This window comes from Sebastes umbrosus, chromosome 8 (assembly GCF_015220745.1).
Source record: "Sebastes umbrosus isolate fSebUmb1 chromosome 8, fSebUmb1.pri, whole genome shotgun sequence".
NCBI lineage: Eukaryota > Metazoa > Chordata > Actinopteri > Perciformes > Sebastidae > Sebastes > Sebastes umbrosus.
The window spans coordinates 35,956,557-35,970,582 of record NC_051276.1 but is presented as its reverse complement, the minus strand read 5'-3'; the positions used below and the strand labels follow the sequence as shown (position 1 = coordinate 35,970,582).

At 38.7% G+C, this 14,026-nt stretch overlaps 1 protein-coding gene across 1 annotated transcript in view; it reads right to left on the bottom strand.

Moving 5' to 3' along the window:
• The window catches only part of LOC119493168 (zinc finger MIZ domain-containing protein 2-like), a 20,010-nt gene extending 9,954 nt beyond the window's left edge, over positions 1-10,056 (bottom strand). Inside the window, exons 1-11 of the mRNA XM_037778298.1 lie at positions 9,629-10,056; positions 4,233-4,332; positions 4,009-4,123; positions 3,707-3,912; positions 2,358-2,517; positions 1,924-2,229; positions 1,626-1,785; positions 1,352-1,470; positions 1,167-1,259; positions 787-976; positions 1-69 (exon numbers count right to left, since the gene is read on the bottom strand). The exon at positions 1-69 is cut by the window's left edge and continues 73 nt beyond it. Coding sequence (XP_037634226.1) covers positions 1-69; positions 787-976; positions 1,167-1,259; positions 1,352-1,470; positions 1,626-1,785; positions 1,924-2,229; positions 2,358-2,517; positions 3,707-3,912; positions 4,009-4,123; positions 4,233-4,282 — 1,468 coding nt within the window. The 5' untranslated portion in view covers positions 4,283-4,332; positions 9,629-10,056. The remainder of the gene's footprint in view (positions 70-786; positions 977-1,166; positions 1,260-1,351; positions 1,471-1,625; positions 1,786-1,923; positions 2,230-2,357; positions 2,518-3,706; positions 3,913-4,008; positions 4,124-4,232; positions 4,333-9,628) is intronic.
• Positions 10,057-14,026: the final 3,970 nt, after the last annotated feature.

The following is a 14,026-nucleotide window of genomic DNA, read 5'->3' as shown; positions in this document are numbered from 1 at the left end:
ATCTGAAGGGCTCTAGGACCACGCCGTCACGCACCGGGAAGGTCAGCCGCAGGTCGTCGCTAGGGTTACCTGATAACAGGAAGTCAACAACTGTGACATCAGCACTGACCTGAGTAAAGCCCACTGATGGTAATCTGATTACTTCAATGATGATAATCAGATTACTTCGATGATGGTAATCAGATTAGATTATTCAGATCAAGAGGCAGGAAACTGATAAACAACTATTTATAATAAACAATACAACAAAGTAAGACTTCTTTCTTCAGTGAAGATAATCTGATTACTTCACACATACTAATCTGATTATTTCACTGATAATCAGGTTATTTCAATAACAATAATAATGTGATTATTTTGTGATAATCTGCATCAATATTTATGTTTCATAAACCTGATACTTTGACTACTTATAAATGTAATCTGATTATTTCACTGATGATGGCCTGGTTATTTTAGTGGTTATAGTCTGATTATTTTACTCTTGATATTCTGATTATTTTAGTGATAATGACATTATAATAATAAAATAATTTTGTGATAATCTGCATCAATCTCAGTGTTTTCATGAACCTGATACTTTGACTACTTGAAACTGTAATAATCAGAGTATTTTATTGGTTATAATCTTGATTATTTCACCGATGATGGTCTGGATATTTTAGTGGTAATAGTCTTATTATTTCACACATAATAATCTGATTATATTCCTCACATGTCACATGAAGACCGAACCAGGTGGATAGTATTATTGATAACCTGTATGTACAGTAGGTGTGTCGGTACCTGTAGGAGGAGGCGGCGGCAGGCCGGCCATGTTGGGTTTGATGTCCGGCAGGAAGGACGAGGGCGGCGGTTTGACGTCACTGTTGCCGGGCGACATGTAGGGCGGGGCCATGGAGCTGCTGGGGGTGATGGGAGGGGTGGGGTTCCCAGGGACCGGGGAGGAGGGGTAACCTGGCAACCCTCGACCGGGCTGAGAGAGAGAGAGAGATGGTTGAGAGGACCAGACAGTGATACACTTCTTCTTCTCTTATTACTGTCACAGATCAACCGTCTCCTGCAACATTAATCTACAAACATCTGGATCTGTAACCAGTGACTCCAGCTGTCAGATGAATGTGGTGGAGTAGAAGTAGAAGAAAGAGACAGAGTGTTGGTCTAACCCCAGACGGTTGGTTGAAGGAGTTGTAGACGCCGCCGGCGCCTCCTGTCGTCAGAGCGCTCAGACCGCCACCCTGACCGTTAAACTGCTCCTGCTGCACAGACGACACCTTCACGTCACACCGGATGCTTTTTATATGATTATCACATTATCATCTGAGTATACAACCGTCACAACGCTCCTCACCTTGTAGTACTGGGAGTTGGGGGGTCCAGAGGGGGAGTACTGTGGGAGGGGCATTTTATGGGTCTGATAGGAGGGGGAGGAGCCGGAGCGCTGGGGGGCGGGGCCTGGACCGCCGGGACCTGCAGGTAAACAGACAGAAAAGATCCTGAAACACCTGAACCGCGGTAACAGTTTCCCTCTGCTTCCTGTCTTTGTGCTAAGCTAGGCTAACAGTTTCCCCCTGCTTCCTGTCTTTAGCTATATTAAAAGTATTGTAACTATTGTCGCGTCTCACCTGGATGGTACTGCATGTTGGGGTTGGCGTACGGACCGGGGCCGGCGTGACCTCCTCCACCTGAACCTGGAATTGAGCCGCCGGCGCCACCGGGACCCGACATCACACTGACACTGGGACCGACGGGAACGCCGTACTGCTGAGACATTCCTTGGAAGGACTGAGGACGAAGGAGACGAGCAACAGGAAGGAGGATTCATTCAGATTCAGTTCTCAGTTTATACCGGGTCCAATATTTATAATAATAATGTAAACTCAGTTAATGAAAGGTTAAACCAGGTTTCATCTGGACTCTCACCTCAGGGTTGTAGGGCCGTTTGAGGCCCTGCGGGGGCCTCAGGTGGCCCTGCTGTGGTCCGGGGCCGTAGTTTGGGTGCTGAGGGTGCTGCGGGTGCTGAGGGACCCTCTGGGGGCCACCTCCGGGTCCGTACATGGGGCCCATTGAGGGAGGGCCCCTGGTAGGTCCGGGCCCGGGGCCCATACCTCCAGGGCCCATACCTCCGGGGCCCATACCTCCAGGGCCCATACCTCCGGGGGACATGCCAGGGGGGCCGCGGGGGCCGGAGTGGGCCATGAACTGGCTGTTATAGGCCTGACCTCCCATCTGAGACACAATAATAATAATAATAACGTTAACGCGGTTCACGTATTCTATATTATTTATATATTCTATATATATTCTATATTTCATCTTCATGTTCAGACTGAAACCAGCAGTGAGTTTCTCCTCACCTGTCCGTAGTTCATTTCCTGGTTTTGTTTCTCCTGGATGGCAGCGACGGTTGCCGTGGCGGTTGCGGTTGCCGTGGCAGCGGCAGCAGCGACGGCGGCGGCAGCGGCAGCCTGAGTGAAGTCATTAGAACCTCTGGAGCCGCCGGGGTTCGACGGGTAGCTGAGGACGGAGACATGAAGGTCGTATTTACATTTTAATCACTTTGTTTTATTTATTTTCTATTTCAAGTGTACAAAAATACATCATTAAATAGTGTGAGGTACAGAACTATCGGCAGTATGGATAATAACGTGCACAAAAACCCACAACTTATATGGTTACATTATTCATCTATTATTTATTAATCCTGTGATAACTTTTTGTTTAAATACATTAATAATTCAACATTTTTGTTCATCATAACTACTCTGATTTGACAGCCCTGTCAGATTCATTCATAACAATTTATTTAATTCATTTCATAAAGCGTTCAGAGGGTTCTTCCTGTAGAGAACTACATAATGTGGTACTATTACCTTTAGGGAAAATATGTTCAATGACAGCAGAACATGTACATACGTATAAAAACACCAGACAGTATATAGCACATCGTCGAGACGGAGCTCCATTTAGACTTATTAGTATTGTATTATTGGAAACTTTATTCTCCATATTTGTTTAAATATATTCTCAACTGTAATTTATGACTAGACAGAAAGACACATTTTACCATTTTGCATGTGATGCACTGAAATGACTAATAGACTCTTTATACACTCAGAAGTAACTTAATGAATCTCTATTTTTCTCTTTAGTTTGAACCAAAACACAGAGTGTTTAAATCTTCTTAAGAAATTAGAAATCACATCCTATTTGGGAAATTATTGGGAAACTAAGGTGGTGTAAAATAAAGTTTTACAAACTTATTATGACTTATCACCTACAAAACAAATACACAAAATAAAACACAAAAAACAAAAACTAAATAAAATCACAAAAAACAAACACAAAACCCACAAAAAAACAAAAACACAAAAAACAAAATTAAAAAAATAAAACAGAAAAAAAAATAATAAATAAAAACAAAAAAAGCACAAACACAAACAAAAACCATAAAAAAACAAAAAATTAAAAACACAAAAAACAAAATTAAAAAAATAAATAACATAAAAATAAAAATAAAAATAAAACAGAAAAAAACACAAAAAGCACAAACACAAACAAAAACCATAAAAACAAAAAATTTAAAATTCATAAAAATAAAACAGAAAACAAATAAAAATATAAAAACACAAAAAGAAACACAAAATGAAAACATAAAAAAACACAAAAAAAAAATAAAAACACAAAAACCCAATCCAGCTCCCACCTCTGTGAGTACCCCCCCGGTCCTCCAGCGTAGCCCCCAGTCGTCCGGCCGTACATGCCCTGGTTCATGTAGCCTTTGCTGGGCTCTCCGTAGCCCTGCTGACCCATGTAGCCTCCGGGCCCGCCGGCCATGCCCGGACCCCCGGGGCCCTGCATCATGGGCCCCCCGCCCTGGTTGGATCCGGGTCCCATCCCTCCACCCATACCCTGGGAGACACACAGACACACACACACACACAGTTAAACAACACTTCTCCATTAATAATAAGGAATCATTCCACTTCCTGGTTGGTGATGTCATACCTGGCTGGCCGAGGGATTGGTCACTCCCCAGACGGTGGTGACCACGGAGAGGGATCCTGTAGGCTGATTGGTGGGCTGCTGCCAGCTGGACGGGTCGTAGGGGTACGAACCCTCGCTGCAAACACACATTCATTAAAACTATAACCACGCTGATGACTGATCAATACTTCAATCAGGATCAGAGGGGTGTGTGTGTGTGTGTGTATGTGTGTGTGTGTGTGTACCTGTGTGGGTTGTTGGCCAGTCCAGCCTTCATCTGGTTCATAGGGTTCATGGTGGGGGCCGGGGGTGGGCTGGTGACCAATCAGACAGACAGACAAACTCCTGGAGAGACAGACAGACAGATGATTAATCATCTAAACTAAACTACATTTCCCATCATGCCTCAGAGAGATTTGTGAGTGATGAAAAATAAACAAACAATTTCAAGTTTTTGGGGATTTCTGCCAAACTACACTGAAATAAAATGTGAATTTGAGGAAGATGCAGCGTTTTAATCTTTCATTCATTCATTAAGAATACAATACCCACAATGCCTTGCAGGATGATCTGCTCAGAGTTCACTACTAACCCTAACTCTGCAACACATAAAATCACTATAATCATCTGACTATTGATCTGAAAATAACGTGGGAAGTTATTATTAGGAGGTTCAACTGATGAATAATTTTATTATAGATATTTTTAAATTCATATTTTAGTCTATAAAATGTCAAAAGATGAAGTTTTTAGATTAATTCAGACTAAACTATATTAATTTAATTATATTTATTTAATATTTTATATTAAAATAAACTTATATTTTCTATTAAGTTTATTTTATATTATTAGCAGAAAAAAGTTCATTTTATATTAATTATATATTATATTTATCTAATATTTTATGTTAAAATAAACTCATATTTTATACTAAAATTTATTTTATATTATTAGCAGACAAAAGTTTATTTTATATTCATCTTATCTATTTTATATTATATTTATATAATATTGTATATCAAAATAACCTTATATTTTTTATTAAGTTTATTTTAATATAAAGTATTAAATATAATGTAATATAATAATAAATATATATATTATATTTTATATATGTATATATATTTTATATTAGCAGAAAAGTGCATGTTATATTCATTTTACATTATATGTATTTAATATTATTAGCAGACAAAAGTTTATTTATATTCATTTTATATATTTTATATTATATTTATTTAATATTTCATATTAAAATAATCGTATATTTTATCTTACGTTATTTTATATTACGTTTATTTTAATATAAAATATGAAATAAATATAATGTTATATAATAATAAACGTAATATATTTTATATTTATTTTATTTTATATTATTAACAGACTAAAGCGTATTTTATATTCATTTTATAATATATTTATTTAATATTTTATTTTAAAATAAACTTATATTTTATATTAAGTTTATTTTAAATAATTAGCAGACGAAAGATTATTTTATATTCTTACTATATAAATTATAATAATTATATTACTTTATAATAAATTGATAATTATATTAATTAACTAATTATCAATCTGATCAGTGGATCTGTACATACTTAACCAAATAAAAACTTTATTTACAAAACATACAAATCAAATGTGATATAATAATAGAATGAATTAGGTCAGAAATGATGTGAAACTTTTATAACAAACATGAAAGTAAGAAAGTAAAAAGCTGAGAGTGTGGTGATGAAATCAAACGTCCCTCTGTGACTGAGACGAGTTTAAAACTTCTTCTAACGTTTCTGCTCCAAACATTTAAACGTTGTGGAGATGAAAAGCTTCAGTGTTTGAGAGTGACTCTGGACGAGTCACCTGAGAGGCAGCAGGACGCCGTCGCTAACACGCCAACACACACGCCAACACACACGTCAACACACACGTCAACACACACTCATTAAAAATACACATGAATACTCACACACAGTGCATCACATGCTAACACACTGTGGTGTTACGGTTCATTAACACACCGAGACCAAACACTGACCCCACAGACACCACACTAATATTAACTCACTTCTATCTGACTCACTGAGGAGCTCACTGCTTCATATCATCTACATTAACTCTGCTCAGTTACTCTGTTCACTACCCGCTCAGGTACTCTCATCGCTACCCGCTCAGGTACTCTGTTCACTACCCGCTCAGGTACTCTCATCGCTACCCGCTCAGGTACTCTGTTCACTACCCGCTCAGGTACTCTCATCGCTACCCGCTCAGGTACTCTGTTCGCTACCCGCTCAGGTACTCTCATCGCTACCCGCTCAGTTACTCTGTTCGCTACCCGCTCAGGTACTCTGTTCGCTACCCGCTCAGGTATTCAGTTCGCTACCCGCTCAGGTACTCTGTTCGCTACCCGCTCAGGTACTCTGTTCGCTACCCGCTCAGGTACTCTGTTCGCTACCCGCTCAGGTATTCAGTTCGCTACCCGCTCAGGTACTCTGTTCGCTACCCGCTCAGGTACTCTGTTCGCTACCCGCTCAGGTACTCTGTTCGCTACCCGCTCAGGTATTCAGTTCGCTACCCGCTCAGGTACTCTGTTCGCTACCCGCTCAGGTACTCTGCTCCCTACCCGCTCAGGTACTCTGTTCGCTACCCGCTCAGGTACTCTGTTCGCTACCCGCTCAGGTACTCTGTTCGCTACCCGCTCAGGTACTCTGTTCGCTACCCGCTCAGGTACTCTGTTCGCTACCCGCTCAGGTACTCTGTTCGCTACCTGCTCAGTTACCTGCTCAGGTAAACCATGGATGAATGAAAAGTATAAATAACCAATAATGTATTCATTCATCCATTCATTCATGTGAACTCTGATGAACCAGCAGCTGTGCGCTGACTCATTCATCAACATTCCTGGATGTAACTGAGTCATTAAACGCATCATCACCTGCATCATCACCTTCATCATCACCGTCATCATCACACTGATATTTGGATTTCCTTTTGACTGATAAAACATCACGGTAAAGCTCTCAGAATACTGCGGTATTTCTACTTTTACTGAAGGATCTGAGTACTTCCTCCTCCGTCGCTGGTTAACTGCAGGAGGAAGTTAAAGATTACTGATTTTACAATCTGATAATTCACTTTGAAATCATGAATTAAATCAAATTTAGTAACCACAGCGACGCGTTTTTGTCTCAAATTTAACGACGAAACGTTTTGTTGAATTCTTTCGTCCTTCTCTTCCTTAGCAGCAGCAGCTGAGGCTCATGGGTATTGTAGTATTTAAAGACAGATACAAAATCAGAAACAAAGTGTAAACAACTCAAACTGGTGGTCAGAGCATGAAGCTAGAAGATCAATCATTTGAAATAGACTTCAGAGTTATTGGTGGTTGATCAATTTATCTATATTTACATGAAAGTCAATAATAAACATAAACAGGTCAGTTTGATTACTCACCACTCAAAAAACCTATTGTTTCAAAAATCAAAACAATCTAGCAGAGTGATGCTTCTTCCTCTAATAAACCATCTTCAGTCGACCATAGAGAGAAGAGACAGCAGCTCACAGAGAGGACACTAACCAGAACATCAACCACAGCTCACAGTACATTCATTATCTACAGCTGAGTCACTCTACTGGAGCTTTCGACCGCTCCAATGAATGGTCTTCATCTTAAAGTCTGCGTCTGTCGCCGGAGAGTCTCTGACGAAGAACAACTGACAACACAAACACGTCTGGAATCACTTTTACTGGGCGTGTCGCTGCTGATAAAGGTCACATTTAATTGCCAGATTTGTGAATGGACTTTGGTATGACGTTCACTCTGAAGACACACAGACGCACAAGGAAACAGGAAATACTCAGAGAACTTCCTTCAGGAAAACCGCTTCACTAGTTTGAGCTGTAGTAGTCTGCTGTACACATGTACACACACGTGTGTGTGTTTGTATATATGTATATATATATATATATATATATATATATATATACATACACACACACGTGTGTGTGTTTGTATATATGTATATATATATATATACATACACACACATACATACATATATACACATACACACATACATATTCATATATACATATATATATATGTATGTAAACAGCAAACTACTTGTAGCTCAAACTATATATATATATTTTTATTTTATGTATATACATATATGTGTGTGTGTGTATATATGTATATATATATATATATATATATGTGTAAACAGAAGACTACTTTTAGCTCAAACTATATATATATATATATTTTCATTTTATACATAGACAAATATATATATATTTATTTAAATTTGATATATATATATATGCACTACACTATATAGTACTAACATTACTATACTATATACTTAATTATGTTTATTAAACTGAGTCTCCCTATCCAAACTCACCAAACATCTAAATCAACCATAAACTAACCAGATGATCCAGCTGCTCCCAGATGTTCAACACCTGGAGACACCTGAGTCATGTGACCAACCTGAGCTCTACCTGCTGTCACTCTGACGCTCGAAATGGAGCCAATTGTTTTAATTGTTAATTATTAAATGTTTTAACTAATGTTGTGTTCTTATTGTCCATCTTATTTTTATTTATGTATGTATTTATACTGATGTAATCACGGCATAATGAACATGAGGTAGAGAAATAAAGAGGTAAATAAAGGTTGAATTAATGAATACAAAAACATCAATCTAAAAGCTGATTAGAACCTTTAACAGCTCAGTGTTTATGATCATGATAATCAGTTCTTAATAGAGCAGATGAGCTGAACCTGTTTCTGGTTTTCAGACTACCAACCTCTCCAGAGTGTGCACGCACAACACGCACGCGCCTGCTACAATGTTATGACTAATATTCAGAACAAATACCGAGATAACCCGGGTTAGACCGGGTTAGACCGGGTCAGACCGGGTTAGACCGGGTTAGACCGGGTCAGACCGGGTTAGACCGGGTCGGACCGGGTCGGACCGGGTCAGACCGGGTTAGACCGGGTCGGACCGGGTCAGACCGGGTTGGACCGGGAGGACTAGTCCCGGTTGTCTCCAGTCAGGAGACATTTTGAGATTCCTGGTGGTGTTGCAACCAGCTAGCAGGCTAATGCTAACATGCTAGCATGCTAACATGCTAGCATGCTAGCATGCTAACATGCTAGCATGCTAGCATGCTAACAGGGGAAATGAGGCTGTAGCTAGCTCCGCTGTTAGCATTAGCATTAGCATTAGCATGCTACCGAGACGACAACAACACAGCGTCCAGAAGCCGCCGTAAACCATCCACCAAACACGGTCATTCACATGAACACCGCGCTGCGGTGGCAGCGTCCCGTGTAACGCGTTACATTCAGCCGTTCATAGAGAATAAAACACCGCTTAACAACCAGCTAGCTGCTAGCTGCTAGCCTGTTAGCATAGCTAGCTGTGACAATGGAATGCTCCGATGCTAACAGTTAGCCTCCAGCTAGCTTCCTCCTCCAGAACTCAACCCCGATGTTCTCTAACATGTTGATCCGCTCAGAGCAGCCCGGTGCCGGCCCGGTGCCGGTCCGGTGCCGGTGGTTATAACAGATCCCCGGAGCTCACACCCGGACCCGGTGATCAGAACGAGCCTTCAGCCGACCTACCTGCTCTCTCCTCCCGGTACCGGTACCGAGCCCTGCTGCTGCTCTCCGGGGCTCCGCAGCCAGCACCGACCACCGGAGGAACCACCGGACGAACCGGCTCAAAGACGACCCGAAATATCCACAAATGTCCCGTTAAGATCCTCCCGGAGGCCGAGGATCAGCCTGCAGTCCCGGGTGTAACTCCAGCAGCTAGCCGGCCGCTGGGTCCGCTGGGTCCGCTGGGTCCGCTCCCTGGTGTCTTCAGGAGGAACCGGCAGCTCCACCGGGAGGAATCACCGATAGATAAATCTAATATCACGTTAATATCTGCGGTAACCGGCGGCCTGACGGTCTGACGGTAGATCCGGTGAGTCTCCTCCGTGTTGCTGCCGGTGAGACTCCAGACAGACAGGAGGGGGAGGAGAGAGAGACAGAACAAGCTACCTGATCTATATAGAACAGATCTATAGAAACCAGATCTATATAGACCGGATCTATAACAAACAGATCTACAGAGACCAGATCTATAACAAACAGATCTATATAGACCAGATCTATAGAAACCAGATCTATATAGACCGGATCTATAACAAACAGATCTATATAGACCAGATCTATAGAAACCAGATCTATATAGACCGGATCTATAACAAACAGATCTATAGAGACCAGATCTATAGAGACCAGATCTATATAAACCAGATCTATGGAAACCAGATCTATACTGACCAGATCTATATAGACCAGATCTTTAGAGTCCAGATCTATATAGACCAGATCTATAGAGTCCAGATCTATAGAGACCAGATCTATACTGACCAGATCTATAGAGACCAGATCTATAGAAACAAGCAACCAGATCTATAGACACCAGATCTATAGACACCAGATCTATAGAGACCAGATCTATAGACCAGAAGATCTATTGAAACCAGATCTATACAGTCCAGATCTCAAGAGACCAGATCTATAGAAACAAGCTACCAGATCTATAGAGACAAGATCTATAGAAATCAGATATATACAGACCAGATCTATACAGACCAGATCTATAGAGACCAGATCTATAGAGACCAGGTCTATAACAACCAGATCTATACAGACCTGATTTATATAGACCAGATCTCTAGAGTCCAGATCTATAGACACCAGATCTATACTGACCAGATCTATAGAGACCAGATCTATAGAAACAAACAACCAGATCTATAAACACCAGATCTATACAGTCCAGATCTATACAGACCAGATCTATAGAGACCAGATTTATAGAAACCAGATCTATAGAGACCAAATCTATACAGACCAGATCTATACGGGCCAGATCTATAGAAACCAGATCTATAGAATCCAGGTCTATAGAATCAAGCTACCAGATCTATACAGACCAGATCTATAGAAATAAAATCTATAGAAACAAGATCTATATAGACCAGATCTATACAGACAAGATCTATAGAAACCAGATCTATAGAGACCAGATCTATAGAAACCAGATCTATACAGACCAGATCTATAAAGACCAGAAGATCTATAGAAACCAGATCTATAGAAACAAGCAACCAGATCTATACAGACCAGATCTATAGAGACCAGATCTATAGAAACAAGCAACCAGATCTATACAGACCAGATCTATAGAGACCAGATCTATAGAAACAAGCAACCAGAGCTATATAAATATATTTAAATTTGATTTAACTCTAAATTTTTCATTAGAATTTTTTTATTTAAATTTGTATTAATTTATTTTTAATTTGTATTATTTCAAAACTTTTTTATTTTAAAATTATTTTTTTGATACATATTATTTTTTTTATATATTTTTTTTTATTTTTTAAATTTTTATTTTTTATTGCTATTTAAAAAAAATGTCATTAGTTTTTTTTTATTTATGTTTTATAATTTATTTTTTAAATTATATTTACACAAATAAATATGAAAATATGAATGCACTTACACAAAATTAAGAATTTAAAAAGAAAAAGCAAATTTAAAAATATATTTAAAAAAGAAAGTGTCAAATATACACGAACATTAATGTCTTCGGTTTCCTCTGACGTATCTCAACATCATTTAATTAAAATAATGAGCTGAATGTTGTAAAGAAATGAAGCGTGTTGGTGTTTCTAACAGAAACGTGATGTAAATATCTGTAACGACAGCAGCAGCTCTTCAGTACATACAGTATTCTTTATTGAATGAAGCAAAATAATGAAGAGAATTTAAATCCCGTTATGAAAATAAATAAATCATTTTCTTTGTCTCACAGAAGCCCAAAAACACCTGCAGCCGCCGATCTCATCTTCTGCTGTCGTTTGATTTTCTGTTTCAAACCAGGAGATTTTACTTCCTGTTGACAAGAGTTCATTCAGCTGAAACATGAAGGAGAAATAAAAACATGAGACGCTCCGTTTTGGCACGAGATAAACGCTCGCGAGAGAGAGAGTGAAAGAGAGAGAGAGAGAGAGAGAGAGAGAGAGAGAGAGAGAGAGAGAGAGAGAGAGAGAGGAAGAAGAGACAGAAGCCGAGGGGTTCAATTATAATCAGCTGTGCATTTGGTTGAGCTCATGTAGGGACGCCTGATGGCGCAGACCTCCGCCATTTTTATTCCCCTAAAAATATCCCTTCAAAATAAAGAAAAATCTCAATGTGCAGTTAAGCGTTGCCATGGTGACTAATTAATTACAGACTTCTTCCTTAACGAGCCAACACACCTGCTGAAAGGCAAAGACAACCCTCCACCTGCTGAAGGGATTCCAACCATGCTAACGATGCTAACGAGCCGTTCATTAAAAACTAAAAGTAAAATGTTTCCTGGTGAAGAAGAGATGAGCGGAGTGATGAAGATGAAGATGATATTAACCGCTGACCTGCTGGAGTGTGTGTGTGTGTGTGTGTGTGTGTGTGTGTGTGTGTGGACGGAGGAAGGTGTGTGTGTGTGTTTTTGACCTCCAGTTCAGGCTCCACTCCACCAGAGTCAACTTTTTCTGGAGCAACATTGCTTCCAATTTACTTCCTGTTGCCAGGTCTCCGCTCAGACTCTTTTATCACGTCACACCAGACTTCATGCAAAGTGTTGCTAATTTCTCAAACTTCCTTTCTGTCATGTCGTCCTGCACACAAATCTGTGAATCGGTTAAACAGTCCGAATGTTTGAATAGAAGAGACAAATATCTCTCCTGTTATACTGATGGTGAATTTAAGAGCAAGATTATGGAGGACAGAACAAAATAAAAGAAATAATGAATAAATAAATGACTTGATAAATAAATAAATAAATACGTTATTAAATGTATAAAAAAATAATTGTAGCCATTAATTAATTGATCAAATGTGACAAATTCATATTTTTTATATTTTGTTTTGATTTGCTTATTTAGTGATTTATCTTTGTATTAATTCCCTTATTTATTTACTCTTTTGTTTAATTTTTCCTTTTATTTATTTATTTGTGTATTTATTTATTTTTGCATTTATTTTTAATTTATTTTATATTTATTTTTAAATGCATGTATTTATTTATTTATGTATTCATTTATTTCTGCAGGATTTTCCCTCTGCATTTCATCCCTTATTTGTTTCCCCAAACTTATTTATTTCTGTATTTTTTTTTTAATATATATTTCTTTATGCATTTCTGCCTCACTATGCAAACAATTCAATCAATTAATTAATGGCTACATTTATTTTTGATATTATTTTTGCTGCATTTAATGACATTTATTTATTTATCGAGTCATTTATTTAGTTATTAATTTCTTATTGATTTTGGCAGGTTTTGTCCTCCATACTAGACGAGCTACGTCACCTGTTGATGTTTTTTCTCAGTAACCATCATGTGAAAACGTATTAATGAACTGTAGTCGGGTCTCCATGTAGAGTCCGTGTTCTTGTTCTGTCTGAATAAATCCTGTTTATATCCGTCAGTGTGAAGCTTTACAGTATTATTATTATAATAGAGTAGCATTGATCCTCTGATTGATCCTCTGCTGTATACGGAGTTAAAGCAACATGTTGAGGCAACTTGTTGCTCAGCCACTTGTTGCCTGTGGTGGAGTTGAGCCTGATGTACTACTGAACACAGTACTACTGAACACAGTACTACTGATACTGCACACCAAGTACTCCTGCTGCCTATCAGTGTCCCACAGTAGTACTACATACTGATACCAGAAAGTACACACTGTACTACAGGCTGCTGTAAAAACAACAATCAATCAATCATCAAAGTAATCTATTACTAATCACGCTGTGCTTTATACGTCAGTAATCTGACTGTTGGTGGAACAAAACTAAATATTTTATAGATTATAGATCACAAATCATTTATCAATTTAACGTGAAAATATGCGCAGATTAACTGATATATAATATAAACTATATACTAATTTGATAATATAAATTACAATCAATACA